The sequence below is a fragment of the Phialemonium atrogriseum genome (genome assembly GCF_030411735.1).
Source record: "Phialemonium atrogriseum strain 8032-3 unplaced genomic scaffold QBC33scaffold_21, whole genome shotgun sequence".
Lineage (NCBI taxonomy): Eukaryota > Fungi > Ascomycota > Sordariomycetes > Cephalothecales > Cephalothecaceae > Phialemonium > Phialemonium atrogriseum.
Window position 1 is genome coordinate 309,713 of NW_026848158.1, and position 21,064 is coordinate 330,776.

At 53.3% G+C, this 21,064-nt stretch overlaps 6 protein-coding genes across 6 annotated transcripts; 3 read left to right on the plus strand and 3 right to left on the minus strand.

The window, feature by feature from the left end:
• The first annotated feature begins 1,458 nt into the window (after nt 1–1,458).
• QBC33DRAFT_496347 (heterokaryon incompatibility protein-domain-containing protein) lies at nt 1,459–3,634 on the plus strand. The gene is made up of 2 exons (XM_060425572.1): nt 1,459–2,030; nt 2,090–3,634. Exons 1-2 carry the CDS (start codon nt 1,583–1,585, stop codon nt 3,592–3,594), a joined length of 1,953 nt encoding a protein of 650 aa, XP_060281225.1. The 5' UTR covers nt 1,459–1,582; the 3' UTR covers nt 3,595–3,634.
• A 27-nt stretch (nt 3,635–3,661) lies between these two features.
• QBC33DRAFT_593855 (uncharacterized protein) lies at nt 3,662–7,222 on the minus strand (the record flags this gene model as incomplete). The annotated part of the gene is made up of 7 exons (XM_060431764.1): nt 6,708–7,222; nt 6,454–6,652; nt 5,921–6,397; nt 5,227–5,871; nt 5,045–5,156; nt 4,700–4,978; nt 3,662–4,640 (listed from the first exon to the last, which is right to left on the minus strand). Exons 1-7 carry the CDS (start codon nt 6,993–6,995, stop codon nt 3,662–3,664), a joined length of 2,979 nt encoding a protein of 992 aa, XP_060281226.1. The 5' UTR covers nt 6,996–7,222.
• A 144-nt stretch (nt 7,223–7,366) lies between these two features.
• QBC33DRAFT_571997 (SNF2 family N-terminal domain-containing protein) lies at nt 7,367–11,340 on the plus strand. Its single transcript, XM_060430637.1, has 12 exons — nt 7,367–7,736; nt 7,787–7,836; nt 7,901–8,091; nt 8,158–8,771; nt 8,831–8,935; nt 8,989–9,221; nt 9,281–9,314; nt 9,372–9,556; nt 9,621–10,521; nt 10,609–10,794; nt 10,870–11,020; nt 11,082–11,340. The coding sequence occupies exons 1-12, from the start codon at nt 7,600–7,602 to the stop codon at nt 11,175–11,177; spliced, it is 2,883 nt and encodes a 960-aa protein (XP_060281227.1). The 5' UTR covers nt 7,367–7,599; the 3' UTR covers nt 11,178–11,340.
• Nucleotides 11,341–12,283: 943 nt separating this feature from the next.
• QBC33DRAFT_545506 (uncharacterized protein) lies at nt 12,284–13,748 on the minus strand. Its single transcript, XM_060428565.1, has 3 exons — nt 13,209–13,748; nt 13,084–13,156; nt 12,284–13,024 (listed from the first exon to the last, which is right to left on the minus strand). The coding sequence occupies exons 1-3, from the start codon at nt 13,587–13,589 to the stop codon at nt 12,603–12,605; spliced, it is 876 nt and encodes a 291-aa protein (XP_060281228.1). The 5' UTR covers nt 13,590–13,748; the 3' UTR covers nt 12,284–12,602.
• An 851-nt stretch (nt 13,749–14,599) lies between these two features.
• Nucleotides 14,600–15,461, plus strand: QBC33DRAFT_517225 (uncharacterized protein; the record flags this gene model as incomplete). Its single annotated transcript, XM_060426175.1, has 2 exons — nt 14,600–14,659; nt 14,826–15,461. 2 exons carry the CDS (start codon nt 14,600–14,602, stop codon nt 15,459–15,461), a joined length of 696 nt encoding a protein of 231 aa, XP_060281229.1.
• A 2,633-nt stretch (nt 15,462–18,094) lies between these two features.
• Nucleotides 18,095–20,563, minus strand: QBC33DRAFT_561299 (amidase signature domain-containing protein; the record flags this gene model as incomplete). The annotated part of the gene is made up of 11 exons (XM_060430123.1): nt 18,095–18,189; nt 18,241–18,321; nt 18,378–18,457; nt 18,518–18,685; nt 18,776–18,888; nt 18,953–19,150; nt 19,219–19,318; nt 19,373–19,472; nt 19,539–19,972; nt 20,031–20,401; nt 20,471–20,563. 11 exons carry the CDS (start codon nt 20,561–20,563, stop codon nt 18,095–18,097), a joined length of 1,833 nt encoding a protein of 610 aa, XP_060281230.1.
• Nucleotides 20,564–21,064: the final 501 nt, after the last annotated feature.

A 21,064-nucleotide genomic window follows, 5' to 3' on the forward strand; every position in this document is an offset into this window, starting at 1 on the left:
CCAACCATTACGGCTCTTTATGCCAGCGATAGGAAGTTTGAAATTTGAAGCGCCCTAAGTAGCTACCTAGGCTAGGGCAAGATGTCAACCCTGCTTAGAAGGCAAGACTAGCAAGGCTATCTAGGTATTGCCTCTGCTGTACTTCCCTCTGCCTACACTTCCTTCTACTATACTGCCTCTGCCTATATTAAGCTCTTGAACATTTCCCTGCCAACTGCAACCTCTTTATTTGGCCAACCTTGCTTCCCTATTGTCACCATCGTCGTCATCATCGCCGTCGTCATTGTCTTAGAGCTGCACAAGCTGAAGGTTGGTGGCAGAATTTCATAAGGCCCTGCCCAACTGTGGCGCAGGCAAAGCTCTGCCAATCATATTACTAGATTCTATGCACATCTTCGGAGGTCCGTTTCACAGCAATTTTAAGTCCGCCCAAGGCCTTGATCACCCACTCACCAATTATAACCGAAAATCTCCGGAGAGAAAGTTCCGCATTTCACAGACCACAATCAAACACCCTTAGGGTCTAAAATGCTTTAGGTGATAATAATGATAATAAAAGGTTGATCCCTTGAAGAATAAGATAGGTGCTGAGAGCTTCTATTTGTAACGGGCTGAGCCTGGAAGTTGGCCTCGTTGACCCTCGGCCGTTGTGGTGGGGGACTTACACCCTGGGATGAAGCTATCCCCGCTTTGGGACCCCTGGCGCCCCGGCTCCCCGGCAAGGCGCCCGGGCCACCGGACGGCCCTGATCAGTAGGAGGACGCGAGGGACGATTTTCTTTCCTTCTTTTCTTCTTTCCTTCTTTTCTTCTTTCCTTCTTCACTTTAATATGGGAGGGGGGGAAGGCCTCGGGTGGGCTTTAAAATACCATGAAGTAGAGTCTGTGCTTCAAAGGCGGACACAAGGCTGACTTCCCGCTTCCATTATGAGAGGAGGAAAACTGGAAGGCCTTGGAGGGGTTAAAAATGCTGTGAACCTCCTACACGAGATCATCGTCTGCCTGTGATGTGATTGGTTGCCCAAGTCCCCCTTGTTGTGAAGTGACCCACTAGATTGAAGGCCTTGGGTGGGCTTAAAAATGCTGTGAAGTTGGACACTTGGACACTTTGCCCAGCGGAGACTGAATACTAAGGAAGAGGTGGCGGTGCTCCAAGGCGGACTACTAGTTTGCATCTGCTGTTTGATCGTCAGCGTGTCAAAGAAGGCCTTAGCCTCCTCGGCGACACCTGCAGCATATTGGCAGTCTGCAACGCCTTCTTCTCCTCGACAAGACCGCGCGACCGTTCGAGCGTCGCGAGCTGCCTGCAAATGCAACACCTAGCTAACTCAAGGAGAAACGCAGCCATATCGGCCTTGAATAGGCAGCCACAGAATGCTGCAGCTCCTGTCTGGGTTGGTCTGCACCATGCGTGTTTCCCTTCTGCAGGCTCAGCCACACCAGCAACTCACCCCGCTTGTCGCTGCCTAAGGGCAACCAAAATCATCATCTCCGTAAAAATGCAGGGAGAAATTTGGACTCTTTTGTCAATTCCTTACTCGCGGTCTTGGGAGTAGTCCGTTTGTAAACTGACAATTCCAGGCCATGGGCGAGGAAGCCCAAATCCCTGTCAGGCAAAAACGGAGGTGGCCCGCGCCAGACGATGCGGACCGCCCCGGCCCGTCCCAGCCCAAAAGAATCTGGGAAAGCACACCTGATGTTCCATGCGCTCCATGCACACACATGTTCTCCAATCAGGGTCTCGAATCTCTCAACTCACCGAGCGGCTTCCGCCACCGGACCCGCACCGAGTGTATGGCTTCCGGAATCGAAGGCTGTAGAATCTGCAAGTTCGTCTACCTGGTTGTCTGTAAAGAATATGATGAGAACTGGGCGGGCGACGATCCCCTCATATTTCGGAATTTCCAAAGTGCGCACTCGACGAGCACGGTTTCTAGCATTCGACCGTTGCCTGGTGTCTATGGGCTTAAAGGTAGCCTCGAATCTGAACCCGACAAATGCATCATCACAATCTATCCATTTGCAGAAAAGAGTAAGTACTCTTTTCTCTATATTATCGACGAGGTGACGATAGCATCTAACAAGACTCAGACAACCCTGTTGGAGACATTGTACGCCGAAGGCCTCTCCACAGGGATGTGCAAAGCGACAATGTGTTTGCGGCAGCACAGTCCCTCATCGAAGACTGTATGAATCCTGATAAGCCTCACAAACATTGCCAGTACTCGCGAGACACTGTGCTTCCGACGCGCGTCCTCGACGTTGGAAAGCCTGAGGACCCTCATCCAACCATCAAACTCAGAGTCAACGAGACAGAGACCCACGCGCCATATCTCGTCCTGAGCTATTGCTGGGGAAAGCACCCTGAGCCCACGGCGCCGGTCCAACCGCTTCTGCTACGCAGAGATACTCTTGAGGATTTGACGGGTGACATCACGCTCGAGAGTCTCCAGCAGTCAATACAGGACGCTATCTTGGTCACCCGCAAACTTGGTTTTCGCTATCTTTGGGTTGATGCGCTGTGCATCATCCAGGACTGCAAGACCGACAAAGCCAAGGAGATTTCCCAGATGGCGTCCATCTACAAGAATGCTGCCATAACCATCGCAGCATCTTCCTCTGAAAACGCCACGGATGGGTTTCTTTCGCAGAGGATCCAACCCTACTATCCAAGGGATAGCTTCCATATCCCCATGTTGAATGGGGAGAAAGGCACCGTGTATCTTTCGGCAGAGGCATACGAGCCCGAACATCCCCTAGACAAGAGAGGCTGGACATTCCAGGAATTCATGCTGTCATCAAGAATGCTCATCTTCTCCGACTACGAGCTTCTGTGGCAGTGTAAGGAGGTGGATCTTCGGGGCGTCACCGGGAGGGGACTCGAGTATCTACAACCCTTGGAAGTTCTGCCATGGACCGTTTTTGACGATGACGCGGAGCCCTATTTTGGAAATCTCGATTCCGACAAGATCTACCTCTGGAAATCGATCATCCAACAGTACACGGAACGCAAGCTGTCAGACCCGGAAGATAGGCTTAGTGCAGTCACGGGAATAACGACTGAGCTAGAGACACTATGGCGCGACACGAATATCTACGGGCTCTGGAGGAAATGGTTCATACAGCTCCTGGCATGGTACAAACCAGATGTTGACAGAGAGCAGGAGCGGTGCCTCAAGCGGGCACCCAGCTGGTCATGGGCGTCTCTCAACGGCGTGATCTGCCACGAGGGGCCCCTCTGGACTGAAGATGCCAAGATCAAGTCGCTGACCGTATCAGCTGCAGAGCTGACATGTCGTATTCTTGAAGAAGGCGACATAAAGGATGAAAAGCTTGGTACCATATTGGAGCGGCCAGATCTTGTGGATGCAAGCGCTGAACTGCAGCAGGGAGGACTCCAACTTAGAGAGACGGAGTATTTGCTTTTGGGCACAGTGAAGGTAGATGAAGGCGTCGAGAAAGGCATCGGCTTGCTCTTAGTGGACGTAGGTACAAGAGTTTATCGGAGAGTTGGGTTGGTCGTCTTTACGGATATGACTCTATGGAAAGGTGCGAAGCGACGGGATATCACATTAGAGCCGGTACTCAGGGGATAGGACTCCATGTATGTTTTCTCATTTGATGACACAAAAGCACAAGATCCATTGCAAATCGCATACCACATTACGCCCGTTTCCTTGAATGAATCTTCTCATGCCTTCGACAATCATTCAACCTCGCAAACTTGTTGCCACAATTTGAGCATGCATACGGACGCTCCCCAAAATGAGACCTCTCGTGACCCTTCAGGGTGATCTTCCGCGTGAAATTCTTGCCGCACATGGCGCAGGTGAACCGCGGCTCCCCGGTCCTAGAACGCATAGGCTCGAAAATGGACGGCCCTTCACTCTGGTCCGGGTGATAGGTCCGTATGTGCTTTTCCCTATCCTTGTTGGAGGAGAAGCCGTTAGGAGCGAGGGTACAGTTCACGGGACACCGGTACGGCCTGTCGTGGCGCGCGTCGTGGGTCTCGCGATCCTTCTTTCTGTCGTAGCCCTGATAGAAGAATTTGCACAGCACGCGCTTGCACTTGAAGAGGTTGGGGCCGTAGTAGTCCTCTATCGTGTCATTGAGCCAGGCTTCTGAGCTGGGTGTGAAGTTCTCCTCTAGTGTGCGTCTATTTTCTTGTAGAGCTTTGTCGAGCTGAGTGATGCCAACAGTGTTGCGTACGTCATATGTGCCCTTCTGGTGGGTATAGATATGGTTCCATAGGATGACGAGGTTTCCGTAGAATGAGAGCCCTGAGAATCCGGCGAGTTCGGAAGGTGTTTGTTCGAGGTCAGGGTGAGGCTCTGTCGTGAGGTCCGCACGATGCGTGTCGATGAAATACTGCAAGGCAGAGCCAAACTTCTCTTCGTACTCGTGGCTATGATGCCCGTTGAAAAAGAGGTCCCTGCATGCCATAATCATCGTGGCAACGTGGCTGTGCCATTGGGAACAGGCGTAGTCTTGGAAAGAGAACCAACCGAGCTTAGCCTTGTCTCGACGCTCGTATTCGTCATATCCGTTCGAGAAGCTGAGGAGACACAGGTATCTCAGACAAAGTATTGTGAGTTCGCACTGGATTGCTTGCTCATTGATATGCTCATTTTGGACGATGTAGCTGGTGGTTGTTAACCTCTTGAAATACAGAGTTGGTCTGCGAAGAAACTCATTGCTTACCGCCGCGCTGTCGAATGAATAATCCGGATGTGGTCGCCGTCTAGGACGTGCACCAATGACCCGAGGTACTTCTTGGCATTTTGTCGAAGCATCTTGTTGTCGAAGTCAACCCTTTGGTTAACCGGGTCATAAGACAGAATGGACTGCATTTCGTGCCATTTCAGGACTCGCTTTGCGCAGACCAGCCAGCCCAGGAGGAGCTTGGCCATCTGCCAGTGGGTCTCACCATCTGCCAGTTGCAACAACCCGGTCCTAACCGAGCCCAGAAGCTTCTCATATCTGTGAATAGTGGTCAGCCTTATTCCCGATCTATTCATAGTCGACAGTAATATATACTAGACGCACATCTGTGAGAGTTCCTTGGGTAGCATTTCCTCTTTGATCTTGTCGAGAAGCATCTCTTTGGTCGGCTGCTGTAGAAGATACTCGATGGCCAGATGGGCATAGAGAAACATGTCTACAATTCTCGTCAGTCTGCACTATTACAATTTATCGTACCTGCAATGCAGCTTATGGGGGCAACAGACCTTCGCTCCGGCGGCAGATAATACTCTCGATTTGCCCCCTATCGCCTTCAGAAAGGTTAAAACCACTACTTGTGGCACGCCTCTCGGAGAAGTCCGGGATCCTCTTCTTCACGTAGGCCCTGATGTCGTCCGCATTGTCGGTCGACTTGAGCTCCACACAGGCATCGTCTTCCGGCATGGCTTTTTCCTTAGCCAGCTCCGGCATCGGCTGGCTCATGAACAGAACCCTCAGTCGGCCCTGTTTGATCTCGTTGTCACACTTTGTAACCTGCCTCATGAAGAAGGTTGCAGTTTGGCACATTTCTTCATGTGCTTCACACTCGTCAAGCCCGTCGATAATGATGTACTGCCTGGAGTTATACTCGAAGAAGGCCTCGATGAGGGTTTGGGCAATTTCTGCGTTTGCCAGGTTTGTGCTTCCGCTTGATGCAGCTTTTTCAACGCAGAGGGGTAAGAGATCTTCGTCAGCGTCGACCATCTGATGGAGAATGCCCTTGAGGATGTCAAGATAAGTGCGATGTTCGGGATCTTCTTCCTGACAGTAGAAGTAGTACGTCTTGCTCTTCCGTGGGATCGCGTACTTCTTCTTTTCCGTGCACAGCTCCTTCAGCTCGTCTATGAGGAGCGATGCTAACACAGTTTTGCCTGCATACTGTTAGCTTGGCTATCTCTTGGGTTTTATGGATATCATTACCAAATCCCTTGCTGCCGTGGAGCCAGATAGCAGACTCAGGAGGCTGGTCTTCTTTCATCCAGTCAGTGACTTCACTATACCTCCTGAACAGCCAGCGACCAGTGTCGGGACATATTCTCGTGCCTTGGAACTTCTTGTGAAGCGACTGCGTCTTCTTCGAGGCCGAGATCCACGTCATGACGCTCTTTTTTTCGTCTTCTTTCCTAATTCTCTCTTCCTCCTCAAATTGGTGTCGACGTCCGTCCATATCGTTGCGATAGCGGTAGAATTCCATCCTGGCACCACCCCAGTCTTGAGTAATATCCAGCCCAGATTCCACGCACACTAACTCGTCACCTTCGTCCAAGTTCGCTTGGGGGTTTCGGAAAGATGATCCGTGTGCTTGTATGAACCGCCCATGTCTTTCCAGAGAGTCCGCTAGGTGCTTGAACGTATGGCTCAATGCTTTCCAGGTTGGCTGGTACAGTTTCTGCCACACTAGAGACGGGGATTAGTGTTTGCCATTACTGTTGCTGCTTTGGGCTCCATCTCACAATTAAACTGAAGAGAGAAGAGCTTGTATGCAAGCCGATGGAACGTAAGAACGTCCTGGTACATGAACAGCAAGCATCCCTCGCTCTCCGGCAGTGCAGTGAAGAGCCGTGTATACTCGTAAAGCGGGGGGATTTTCTTTCCTAGCTGCTCGTATACGTCGAGTACGTTGTCGAATGCTCTCTCCGTGGGATTAGTGGTCTTTAGAAGATTGATGAGCAATGTTCGTCGGGATATTTATGGCACAGGGACGCACCTTGAGGATAAATCGAACCGGACCCCAAACATAGCCCATGACCTTTGCAGTATGCTGAAATTTGATGGTGTACAAGACCTTCTCGAGATGGGCCATGCAGGTCAGAAATGGCTGTAGCCGCTTCAAGTTCATCATCGTCTCCATTATCACCCGCTGTGATTGAATGACATTGAGGTCCTGCTGCACATCTTCGTAGCTGCTCGACTCGAATAATTCCTTGTCCTGGGGCTTTAGGAGGTCCCATTCCCCGAAATCTTCGGTAAGGACAAGCAACTTGTCCATGTCCATTGTCGCAACCGATTGACAATACTAGGCACACCACTAACCCTGGGTTTTGATTGACGCAATGGGTACGGAATAATGGGCCAGGAATTCAACCGCGCCAACTTAAAAGTTTGTCGGAAGGGATGGGCGGTTAGACTGCAGGTCTCGGTAGGCTGGATGCACAGAAAAAAGTGTGGGATATATACGGCGTTATACGCAGGTAGTGTGATCAGGTTGACTGACTTGATTCAGTTACTCCAGTTGGAAAAAGTGGATGTGGGCAGCATCAAAAACCCCGAGATTCCCAGCCAAATTACCCCACTTTGGATCCTGCAAGCATGCCTGAATTACAGCCCCAGGGGTAACTACTATTGTATAAGCCCCATAGGTACCATACCACACATTCAACAAGAGGCAGCCACCAGAGAATACCTATGCAGGCCTGGGCACCTTTGATTCCCCTTGATTGGGCGGATTCAGTAACCCATGTCCCCGACCAGGCAACCATGTACTGCCACGCTGTGCAAGTCAGGGCTGGGCCTCAGCGCGCGTAGTATAGAGCAATTGAGGCTCCAGATAGCTAGCCTCGTCAGATTCCTCAACAACAACAACAAGAGGTTATCGATTGATGACGATGTCCAACCCTTTGAAGCGAGTTATGAATCCCGTCGAGGAGGTAGACGATGCCACCCCGTATCAGCAAGAAATATGGCAGTACTTTGGTACCTTTCCCGATACACCACGACAGAGTCAACATCACGGAAGGTACGGAAACAACACGGAGCATTCCTCACGAGCGCTGCTAAACAACCCAGTGACATTCCCGTTATGCAACCAGCGAACTCTCTACCAGATCTGTTTGGCGGTAATTATCCTCCTTGACCCAAGTATCAGCAATCAAATGTCGCTGATGAACCTCGATGAGGCAGACTACAACCCAACCAGCGAGCTTGCAGAATGGGGAAATAGCATGGCCTTGCCAAACTTTGACTCGTCCCAATTGACCCCCATTTCATTCCAAGAGAACTCGCCCTCGCCGTCTATCACGCCGGAATCAACGCAATTGAGAGCCAAGTCTGTCACTTCGGCAGACGACGAAGAGACCATATGCTACGGAAAGGTGAGTGGCCACTGCAGTTGCCTCTCTCTGACCTCTCTGACTTGGGATACGATTAATCTGCGCTAGCTGCACAACCTTGACGTCAAGCTCGTAGGCGAGATGCAAATTATCGACAGCAAGCTGGGCAAAAGCTCGGCCGGCTACGAGCGCTTCAAGCTCAACGAGCAGCAGGACCACGTCCTCTTGTGCTTCCCCGATGACGGCGAGGAATTCGGCTACCTGCGCTCCGGCGTAGGCAAGACGCTCGCACCGCTGTTGGCCAAGTCATACGTCGAGTTCGAGCCCATCGCGACCACGTCCAACCTGAAGGAGACCATTGGGCGCGCCAATAAGCCGGCTGAGGCAATGGTCAAGGTCGGCATCAACGTGTACGGGCGGCGGTGGGCCGCGGCAGAGGTAGGTGACGCGCTCTCACGCGGCAAGCTGTGGCTGCAGAAGCCGGGCCATACGAGGCGTGGAGTGGCATACGATAACCCGCACTTCTTACCTCTCAAGATCAATGGCGTCCAGGTGCAGCCAGTTCAGCCTGTGAGCCGAGTTCCCAACGAGGGGCTTGCGGGCAAGAAGCACCGGGAGGGGCGGTTGAGGAAGATGGTCGAGGAGGTGTACAAGTCTCTGGGCAGCACTCGGCATCTTGACATGGTGGAGGGCGGGAATAGGGTCACCGCGGAGCTGCTCAAGTAGGTCTCGTGTTATATTCCGATTTGAAGTCTGCTAGTTGCTAATATGCCGCTGCTAGACACCAACAAGAAGCACTGGGCTTCATGCTGGAGAGAGAATCCGGCCATATAAACGACAAGTACAGGCTTTGGAAGACGGTCACTTTAGAAGATGGGAGGGAAGAGTGCGCCGCTTGTAAATTCAATTCAATGTCCACGACTGACGTGACTACATCAGGTATCGCCACAGAATCACAAAGGCCAAGGCCAAGCAGGGCATCAAGCCAAATGAGAGAGGAGGCGGTATTCTAGCCGACGAAATGGGCATGGGGAAATCTTTGTCTATCCTTGCCCTGGCCATGAGGACTCTCGACGACGGGGAGGAATGGGCTCAGCAGCAGAACGACGGTGCTGAAGGCAAGGGGCCGCTCAAGTACTCGCGCTCTACGCTTGTGGTAGCCCCGTCTGCCCGTACGCCGCCCTCCTTTTCCATACCATAAGGGTACGCTAGGACTGACTTGCCAGCTTAGTCCTCATCAACAACTGGATGGATGAAATCAAAAAGTAGATGTGCTTGCTTCGCAGTGGTATCATCGCTACCAGACTGACTAATGTACACAGGCACTTGAAAGGAGGCCTTACGGTAATCAAGTACCATGGCCCTAGGAGACCGAAAGACCTCGAAAAGATCTCAGAATCCGACATAGTCGTAACCACATACAACACCCTCACTACTGAATTTCAGGCCAAGTCGAAGCCCTCTCTCCTCCACCGGATTGGCTGGTACAGAGTCGTCCTTGACGAAGGCAAGTCCCCACCGCCCTTATTAAGGTCGTGATAGCATACCTCAGCTACCTAACAACCCCCCAGCGCACATCATCCGCCGCCCAGCCACGGCTTTCTACCACGCCTGCAGCGACCTCCACGCTAACTCGCGGTGGTGTCTCACCGGCACGCCCATCCAAAACAAGCTTGCCGACCTCGGCGCGCTCTTTGCCTTCATCCGCGCCGAGCCCTTCTCGAAAGCCGCCATTTTCCGCAAGTGGATCGATATCCCCTTCGAGCAAAGTATCTACGACCCAACCGTCGTCAAGAACCGCCTCATCATGCTCCTCGAGGCCCTCTGCCTGCGCCGCACGAAGGACGTCATCAAGCTTCCGGGGCTGCGACAACGCATGCGCACGCTCGTGCTCTCCCCGGCAGAGCGCAAACAGTACGAGAACACGAGCAAGATTCTGATGCGCAAGATCCGGCACCGCGTCAACGGGGTCGACAAGATTTACAAGTTCGGGCTCTTCCAGGCGAACCTGCAGATGCGCCTGCTGTGCAACCACGGCACGTTCCAGCGGCCTTTCTCCTGGAATCGCCGCAGCTACCGCGACGAGCGAGAGGCCGTGGTTTCTGCGCTCGGCCAGAACGGCGAAATCACCTGCTCCGGCTGCCAACTGCCGATGCCGATCCTGGGGCTCGGCGGGCTGGGCAACGGCTTCCGCGAGCAGTGCGCTCACTTGCTGTGCTCCGAGTGCCTCGAGGAGTCGAGCAGCACGCCCGGCGCCGCGGGGCAGACGCAGCACTGTCCTGTGTGTGCGCAGCGGCCTGCGGGTGCGCCGGTCGAGGCTCGCGGAGCGGCGGGAGATGCGGCCATGCCGGACTGGCCGGCCAAACAGGCGATCGGGGATGACGATGACTCCTATTTCAACTCCGAGGGTCACTCGACGAAGATGCGGGCGTGTATCGAGGACGTCCACACGGATCTATGGACGACGAAGAGGCAAGACCCAAGACCCCACCTCCCCGTCGCTTCTCTGCATACTCCATCTCCGGCTGTCGTAAACTAACGTGTGGCTAACGAGAACAGTATTATTTTCTCGTGCTGGACTCGAACGCTATACCTCCTCTCCAAGCACCTGCACGAAGCCAAAATCCCTCACCTCCGCATCGACGGCAGCTGTTCCCTCTCGCAACGACAGGCCAAGCTCGACCAGTTTTCTGAAGACGACAAGATGCCAGTGCTCATCATGACGACAGGCACCGGTGCGTTCGGGTACGTGAGCTGCCTTGGCTGTCTCCCACTTAAACATACATGCAAATACCTATGTGATATTGACCAACCTCCCAGGCTAAACCTAACCTGCGCCAACCGCGTCTTCATCCTCGAACTGCAGTGGAACCCCAGCGTAGAGAGCCAGGCCATCGCACGCGCCATCCGGCTGGGGCAGGAAAACGAGGTACACGTCACGCGCTACGTGATCAAGGATACCGTAGAACAAGTATGTCCTCTCACCAGGTGCCAAAAGCGGACTCGCCGGCAGTTCTGACCAGACGAACTAGGATATGAGGTCCCAGCAGCAGTGGAAGAAGCAGATCGCAGCTCTGGGGTTTGAAGAGGTGCCGGATGTGATCGACGATGAACAAGGAGTCTCCTGATGGGATCTATAACAGTCGTGCGGTAAATAAGGAGGAGTTCTGGACCCGAAAGGTGGGCTTGGATAGAAACGGTCAATGACTACGAAGTGGTGAGGAAGTATTTAGGAACGATAGAGCCGTCGGTGGTACCAGAGGACACATTGCTATTGTATGCGACAGCCATGGAATCATCCAATTTTGTTCGGTAAGTTTTGCGGACTACCAATCTTGCAGCTAGACTTCAAGTGCGAGTCTAAAGGACCTATCTAAAGGACCTATCATAAATAAAAAAGGACTTATAACCTTTTCTGCACTTTAGCCATTTCACAGCATTTTCAAACCCCTAGGAGGCCTTAGCACTTCTTCCCCCCAAGAACCAATCCGTCATTTTGCAGCTGCATTCATTTTAACATATTCGACATTTTTTTTTCGCTTCGGCGGCCTCCAACTTCTCTCTTGCCACACGGTGATCCAAGGGAAACCAGACACAAGCGTTCCCTGAGGAGAACCGACGGGCTCGAAATTTTTGTGGGGGAAAGTCGATGGCCTTTGGCAGGCGTAAAAATGCTGTGAAACCCCCGCACCCTTCAGGTAGGTACCTAGCATTTGGTTACCTCTTAAAACCAGTGGAATATTGTTGGTGGATGCCTTTGGCATCGTTAGTAAGCAGTTTAGCCTGTGCACCACTTTTTAATAACATGCAGAACATGACCCCAATTTGGTCACCAGGAATTGCCATTTCCGTCTTCGGACCTGAGCAGTCGCCGCCTCGGCCTGAGCCAGGCTGAGTGAGGGCTGAGCAAAGAGTCCTTGTTTGGGCTTCCCCGGCTATAATTGCCATGGTTTGAGAAATGCAGTGGGAACAGCGAGGATGCGGTCGACCACCCAGAGCCACCCTTCCCCCCTTTCAATGATATACGGACATCTCCACTGCAAGGGAACAGTCTACACTCCTCCTCGACGTCATTCTGCTTTGCAGGAACTGTCCTCTGCTACGTGGTGGTTAGTAGACGGGCAGATATTGGTTCAATTATGGCTGATCGATTCAACGTCTCCAGATCATGCTACGCTGCCGCAGTCTACGCGCATTTGAGCTAAGACATTATTTGAGTTGGGATACAGCTCGAGCCAGAACATTATTTGGGCTGGAACATTATTTGAGCTGGGATATGAGCTGGCTTTAAAATCAAGGCCGGTTAGCTTGATGATTCTCTCGTGCCGTCCAGGTCTTATCAACGTGGCCGGTGCCACGACCAGCCAAAGAGCCAGCGAGGTTGCCTCAACCACGAATATATGATTACGCGCGGTTCCACATCGATAGTGGAGTTAACGACTGAGATCCCCGTGGTACGACCCCACGGCGACACCCTAGAATGGCTAGTGACCAAGTCCAAGTCGGGATTGCTCATGACCTCACCATCTAACTATCTGTTCAGAACAAGTATCTCATGAAGTGGCACTTATCAGCGCCATTTCTGCGAGCGTTTGCCCAAGAATCGACTTGAGCTTCGGGCCAGCGGCGGCATCATTCTCGATCTCCCTAAGCTTGGTTTCCCAAAGACTCCACTTCTTCACGTTCCACCCTTCCTTGTCCACCTTAATCAGATCATCGTATATGGCGCGAGCGGCATGTAAGATCCACAGTGCGGCAACCATGAGTCGGCACTCGCGCAGGTTCCCTTCGGGCAGTCTCTCTTCGAGTGCCAACGGTATGTCAACGCTGGGATACTTGAAGCGGTCGTCGTAGCGGTCGTAAATACCGGCCGCAGTGCAACGTGCCAGAAAGGCCGAGAAGTTCACCCACTCGTTACACTTCCTTTGGTAATCTGCCTTAGCGGACTCGTCATCCTGTTCGAAAATGTCGTTTGCTGTACGAGCACAAACAATCAGCGCTTGGCTCCAAAATCGCCGCGACAAGGACTCATACGGAAATTCCCATTCCAGTTGTCCTCCCCTACAGTGACGAAAACAGGATCATTGACGTAGACAATGCAGTCCTCCTGTTCTCGAGTTAGCAACTAGACCGAGCGAGACGGGCACCGGACAGCTTACACCCCAAATTTTCAATGACTGTGGCGGCAGTTTTCGCAGCTCGAGCAAGGTCTCGACGAGGGCATCTTGGCGAGCGTCGTCGTAGCCAACGAGACGAACCTGGAAGAAGATAAGTTCGTATAGACGGTTCAGAAATCCGGCCATGCCCTTGTCGTCCAGGCCTCTCATTAGCGGATCCGAGGGCAGGTAGACGTCGCAGTAGTCGGCATGGATGCGGCGCGCCGCCTCCTCAGCTGCCGCCGCATGATTCCCCTCCGTCCATGCCGCGAGTAGATGCAGAAAGATGGAAGGGAGGCGCGAGGCGACTCCGGAGTCCTCGTCGGCGGCGGTTTCTGCGGCGAGGAATGCGCTCGCAGCATCCGCGTCACTACTCATGGCCATGCTCGAGCTGGTGGAATTGCCGGAAGACGAAAACGAGGAAGCAAATTGAATGGCGATATGTGCGAGCCTGATGGGGATGGTTTTGGTAAACTTGCGCTACCAAATCGATGCCTTTTGGGGGAACAATGTAGGATGGATGGAGAGAAGCGGGGGTTTGGTCGGAAATAAGCGCTGATGGGTCTCATAAATTGGCCTGCAGCGTGCAGCTGAGCGCCCGCCCTCTTCTTATTTTCACAACGGAACCCCATGGGCCCCGCAGCATGCAACACGTACTGTACTGTACCGCCTAGACACAGTACCTAAGTAAGGTACTGTAAGGTACAGTCTCCGGCTCAACACTGAAGCTAGCAACGATTGACTGGCTGTCCTGAAATGCATCGGAAGCCGACTTGACGACCCTGGGGGAGGGGGACCCAGGTGCCAGCCAGGAAGGTGAGATGTCGGCCACACCAGAGCCGCCAGTTTGGGCGGTTGGGTGCAGGCCAAACCCCCTCATCTGGAACCAATAGCAATCCCCAACTTGTTCGCGAAAGAGACATAGGCCACCCCCCCCCCCCCCCAGCGCCAGGCCCCCCCAAAGCCCAATCATGGTTAGATTTTCGACGGCTGCCTGGCTTGGCACTCTAGCTGACGGAGCAACTAGAGCCTGCGTGCCGAACCACAGCACACCATCTTCATGTCGCCCAATCTCATGGTTCGATCGCTCGAGAAAGGCGCGCCGAGCTAGAGATAAGGAAACGAACGAGGAATCTATATTAATGTCCTCCCGCCGCGGCCTTGGTGGCCCTCTTCAGACGCCGTACTGTTAAGGCGAGCCTCGTCAGCCCCATCACATCCAAAAGCCAACGTACACCTCGCGGCTGGCGCAAAATCCACGCTTCGCCAACGTTGGGCTGGCCCAATTGATCCTCAAACTTATATCAGAGAGGCTCGGTAAGCGGAAGCACCGAACTGCGTGGTCTTCGGGCCCTGCTAACCGGAGAGGCGGGGCTCGAATTGAGCTATCAGACATGGGCAGTGAGAATTCAAGGCCTCAGAGGCGGAATACGGATAATGACGGAACACAGATGGTAAGATCAAACGCTGACTCTCGTTCTTTTTCTCTCGTCTTTCCCCTCGCTGCCTGGCCAACCCACGGAGCGGGTGGTGACGCATATTCGCCGCCCTTGTCCGCGCTGCAAGGCGGCGAGGCCTCCGTCTAGGGCACGAGCTGACAAGCCCGTGGTATCCACGCAGCAATACCGCACGAACCGTGGCCCCGTGCCCATGCACATGGTGCCGCAGCAGATCCGCCACGCCCCGGGGGTAAACGCCGCAACGCCATCGGGCTACCCACACGGCTACCGAAACAACGAGGGGCCGGCCGGCGCCCGACGTCAAAACTTTGATAACTTCGTCACCGGGCCGGGTCGAGCCCATGGGCCGCCCGGTCAGCTGTACGAGTACCCCATCCCCACGCCGGGGCAGCCGCACCACTTCCGATACGAACAGAGACCTGCCCGGGCGCAGCAGGTGGAGCGCCGGCTCCACCCGAACGAGCGGGCTAACATGATGGGCCCTGTCCACGCGAGAGCCCTGAACGACGTAGGCCAGACGCGCGCCGTCGTGCGCACGACGAACCACGGCGGATGGCGGCAGAACGTCGTCGTCGGCGTCATGGACCATCCGCCGGGGAACATGCGAGGTTTCCAGAGGGCGCCCATCGAGCCCATCAACCGCCAGGGACGACAGGAGGCGACCCGGCACCTCGACAACCAGCTAAGCCGCATTCGGAGCTACCCGCCTCGCGGCATCGATGCCGAGAGGGTGGGCAATATTGAGCGGAACTACCAAAGGGAAAGACGGCCGGCTCACCCACACTATAGGGCATAGGTTGGCATCCGTTCGCCGGTGTCTAGTAAACCCGTCTATGGCGATTCCGTCCTAAAGAGCTTGCCGCATTGGGAGTCTATGGGCGGAGTCAAAGACTGGGCGCCAAATGGAGACATGTTACTTGATGTTTTGCTGCGTTTGTGGGAGATAGGGCTCTCGTAGGAAAAGTTTCTATGTCTTATTTCCTTTTTGTTTCCCTTTTTTTTTCGATTGGGCGAGGAACTTGCAAGGTTGATGGGTACTGACCTAAAAGCCGGCGTGTTTCATCTCAAACAGGATAGTGGTATTTTACGCCATTGAGCCAGAGCCATGTTTTACAGCCAAACCTTTCTCCAAAGCGCCTATTGATCAAGTGATCCAAGACGGTACTGTCATTCGAAATCTTCGCAGTCTGGCAGGGCTCGTTAAGTGACACGAACCCATTTTCATCAAACGAGAAGTCTCGTCTATCCATTTCACTACAACGATGCTGCTCGACGCGTGCGATGCGGAACTTGTCCGATGCCTTCTACACATCGCTGGTTTCCCGGCCGCTCCTGGCCAAATTCCTTTTCCCATCACTTCATTGAGTTGGGATGCGTTGGGGGGGAGGGGGGGAGTTCACGGTCAGCGTGGTGACTGCCTGGTCACTTTGATGTTCCACACGGCGAAACAAGCCTCGGCAGAAGTTGTCAACCCTGTCGAAGGGCCAAGCACAGAACTTGATCATTGATAGGTTCGTAGAATCCACCGACTAGAGCCTCACACATGCTCACATAACTAGTGTTTTGCTGCCTTGGCTAGGTTTGAATGCCCATTCTAACAGAGGGTTTCTTTTCGGCTTGTCTCTGCCGGCTTGTTGCTTTCACATTGCCTTGGGGCGAGAAAAGAGAGTTGTGGATGGCCAATATGATGACCAGTAACGTAAAAGCTGTCAATCATGGGATGCGGTGCAACGGGACCACTGCCCCGAAGGAGGCGAAGACCAATCCCATCATGTAGCCAGCTAACGCATCTTTTCCCTCAACCTGTGGGATGTGAGGACCGCCATCAACAAAGGTCCGGTGATTAAGTTCCTCAAGTTTTTAGTCAAAGATACGTTCTCCACCTAAGGAGTCCTTGACGACCTAGGGGTACTCCTCTGCATCAAGATGTCGTCTAATAACGGGTTGGATCCGCTGGTCGACGAGGTGAGAGACGACAACATGGCACCCAGCCACTGATATCGCACACGTCCGTGTCGACATCCAGATATGAATCTGTCGCTCAACGACCCAATGTGGAGACAGCCCTGGGGGTACAACCCTCTGGGGCGCCGCCGCCGGATGAGGAGCATGGGCGACTCGCTTCCCACCATGGGTCGGCCTTCGACAGGTGGCTCCAGGGTTCATCTTGGTCTCCGGAGGTACCGCAACTCGTCCTGGGCTCCATTATACTCTTCTTCGTTGTAGTTTTGTTGTCCCAATTCGACGGTCAGAAGCAGGCCGACTAGTCATCTGGCATCACCCTGAATACCATGGTCGCCATTCCGGTCACCCTGTTCCGAGGGACACTGCTGTCTGTCGTGGAGGAAGGGTTGGTGACTCGAGTCGGAGGCGAGACGAATTCAGGCTAACGGGCGCGGTGCTAAGCCAACTCAAATGGGTATGGTTACTATGGTACAAAGTCCCACGTCTACCCTCTTATGTTCGTCTTGGACCGTTCAACTAGGGATCCTTGGGGTTGAATACAATACCTCTTCACACTCCCACAACTGTACGTTGGACAGGCCTAATCCCAATCTGATACCAGCTGATCAGAGATGTAGCTCCCTGTCAATGGTCGGAGCACCGATCGCCATTAATTGCTCGGGAACAAGTGCCTTTACGCAGCAGGCCATTCGCGCTATACCATGTGCAAGGCTTCCCGACGACGTTGCTGCGATTCTGACTGCCCAGACGGTAAACCGCGATGCGGATTTCAAGACAGCATATCGGAGCTTGGAGCTCGTCGACAGAGAGCTCCAAGCTGTCCTCGTGAGGGGCTTGAGCGATCCTCTTGCCGACCCCCAAGTGACAGCCTCTTGCAAGTCTGGAAACTGCACTTTTTCCGACGGAAACAGCGCGGCATATACGGTATACACTAGTCTTGCGATAAGCAGCAAATGAGTCGATGTTTCGTCTCGAATCGAGCGCGTGACGAACAACAGGAGCCCCGAGATCATTATCGAATATCGCCTTCCAACTGGGCTAATTATTTGCGATACATGGTCATCAGAGAAGCATTCGGGGCTCCGTGGTTGTACATAATGCGCCCTGAATCAACATCACCCCAGCTCCGAAATCGTCACCTTAAGCCGCGGCACACAAAACCGACCCTCGGAAACGCTCCCTTTCCCTCAACAGAGCCGTGCTTACCTACTTTTCTTTTCGGCGGCAGGGATTCCACGAAATCATTTAGAAAAAGTTGGAAATCTAGTGCAAACATGCCAACTTAAGGGCTACTTATGTGATTGTCATTCCTTTGATTCATGAGGAATGGAGGGATCATGGCAACCTGGCCTCAACTTACTGGTGACCCTGCAGTGAACCTCTAGCCTATTATTACTATCTTCTCTCTTCTCGCTATAGGTTGGCACCCCTGACCAAAAGGATCGATTGCTCTTCCTGCAGCATTCAGCCATACATCCTCTTCCCTGTTTTCACCGTGGTGGGCAACTTCGCCTTGCGTAGAATCATGTGCATTGTATCCATGAGGGCCAGATCCGTACCTGAGAGTGGTGTTAGCTGGGGAGTTTCGATGAATTAACGCCATGACTTGCCTGGCATGCCCATGACCGCCACTACGAGCGGGAGGTTCTCCGTCTGCCCTGTGATGCTGGAGTCGTACGAGACCTCGGAAACTTTGTGTGGGTTATGTTAACATGGCCCTACAACACCTTGCAATAGGACGACTTACTCGGTACAGCAAGAACAGGAGACTTCATGACTGGCGCCAGTGCCAATGCATTGATACCGTCCTGGGGCGGTCGTTTGAACCTGCTAGATAGTGAGTGCCATATCCTTTGCCCGGGACACTCGAGTGGTCTCTCTCCTTACGTCGGCGACTGGTCTCTATATCTCGGAGTCATGGACTCGAGGGGCATGATGATGAGGGCGTTCGAGTTCTGTCCGGAAAGGACGGTATCGCGGAACCATCCCTCGTAAATGTCTATCTTTGCAAAATACCCGTCTCTGTCCTCTTTGGAGAGGGTCTTTGCAAAGTTCCTGTTCGCCATGTTACTCTCACGTTGAACTTGACCTACCACAAATACATACGACAATGAATGGTAGTTTTCTGTGTGAGGAGGGACTTACCACATTCTCTGGTTAGGCGGAGATATGTATGGTGCACGACCAAATTGTTCCCGGTGCTTCTTGACGAAGTCGTCACAGTTATGGTATGCGTCGTAGCATTGGGCCATCGTCGCCTACAAACGATTAGCACTTGGCAGTGCCTACTATAATCAAAGCAAAGCAGGAAAATAGACCTGCCTTGTTGATAAACTCGCCCAACGAGAGGCCATGTGCCTCGGGCGGTGAAAACTTTGCCCAAAGTGCTTCGAAGGAAACCTCCTCAAAAGCTACGCCAAGAATTTTTGTAGTTGTCTTTGCAAAGTCTCGAGCAGCTGCGGTCTGCGCGGGATCGATGATGCTCCAGTAATCTGTTGGCCATATAACCGCCGAAAATGGCTGCACATCACACGTTAGCCACACCATGGCTTGGAAGACAGAGGAGAGCACCTAGGTATCTACCAGACCTTTGTTTCCTTGTCGAGTACATTGGTATCAAGCCACTCCGCAGCAAAATCCCTGCATTTCTGTAGATCTCTTGCAAGAATACCAACGGTGTCCCATTTCCTACTATGGTTAGTTTAAATTGTAGTACCAGTTCAGTTTTGGACCCCCTCTTACTGGCAATAAGGCTCAACGCCATGTGCAGAGACAGCTCCAAAGGTAGGACGAAGACCAAAGCACCCACACCAGAGTGCAGGTCTAGTAACGCTTGCCCACGCTATCACAAGTGTACGTCAGCTAGGTGACCGCCCAGACGACTGGGGGGAAATCAACGACAACTCACTGTCGGTGCCAATGGCAAGGTCAAGCCAGTCGTACGCCGCAACTGCCACCGCGCTGCCCGAGCTGCTCCCCCCGGGGGACTGATATCGGTCGCCGCGCGGGTTCCAGGGTGCCTGGTAGTCGATATACTCGAGAGGTTCCTCCCAGTTACCAAAGGAGTTCATCTTGGTCTTCCCAGCGACAACCACGCCCTGGTCCACCAGCTTCTGTATGCATTGCGCCGATTCCTGGCGCGGGGGATACGTATTGTAGAACGCTCGGTTGCCGACTGAGGTCTTGGTGCCTTTGAGGTGAATGTTGTCCTTGACGAGGATGCGGAGGCCGGCGAGAGGCGACTTGAAGGCTGCCCTTGTCTTGATTCGGGATCGTAGCGCAAAGCTTGGGAACTGGCTGTCAACGCCGCAGACTTGGAACGACTCGAAGGCGTCGGATGGGCTAGGGCACGTGAATCAACCAGAGCCGTCGGGTCTTAGTGGAGGGAGACGACACCTACTTTGACTGGGGCTTCAAGGTGGTCATGCAGGTGCCATTGGAATCGTCGACCAGCTTCCACACGTCCCTCAGCTTCCCGCCAATGACAAGATAGGGGCCCGGCAGCAGGTCCGGCAAGGTGACGAAGACCACCTGCTCGTTACCGAGTTTGAGGAGGTACTCTCGAGCGTCACTGGTGAATTCGACGTCGTCTGCTACTGCCCCATGGAAGACCACAGTGGCAAGGAATGCCTTGTCGAAGACATCGTCGGTATTCTCGTATTCTTGCACAAGAGCTCGCAGCCAGTCGGCTGTCACTCGTGGCTTCTCTACTTGTGGGAGCGCAAAGACGCTGGCCAGGCTGGAATCGTGCGCGTGTAGATGAAACGAGTCCTTGGACAGAGGTCAGCTAGAGACATAGCAAACCGTGGGGATCAATCGCTGGAAATCGCGGGAGCTTACCGAGTTTGTGATGGGCGCAAAGTATCGCGCTTCGGAAACGGAGAACACGTGTCCGCCATCGGGACCGGCGGCGGCTGTTGGAATCTCTGTCATGGTACCAATTGGCCGAGTTACGGTTCGATTGCGACCGCTCAAGGCTCGTGGTGCCAGTGGCGGACAGCACCAAGTCCAGCGCATCATCGTATTGATGCTGCCTTGCAAAGAAATTGCCGTCAGTAGCTGTGATGGAGATTCTGAGACTCGAAATCTGCTTTGCTAGTGATGGCGATTGTGTCTTCCCTCCGCATTGCCCAGCATTCCAAATATATTTCTCGGACTTGCATCACGAAGATCCTCGCTTGGCGAGGGCTTAATGTCTCACCTCGCACAGGATAATCTGGTGATTGGCTTCCGATGTCTGATGTTTGCTCACTGACAAGAGAAGCCGTGGGTAAAACGGCTGTCAAAGGCACGGGTTGGAAAATAGATAAAATAAGATAAAATGAAAAATATAGCTAACCTTTTGCAGAACAGCCCCCCCCCCCCTTGGAGGGAGTGAATCATCTCCTACCCCCCCACTGTAGCACGGGTCAAAAGTCACTTCTGTCTTTATTC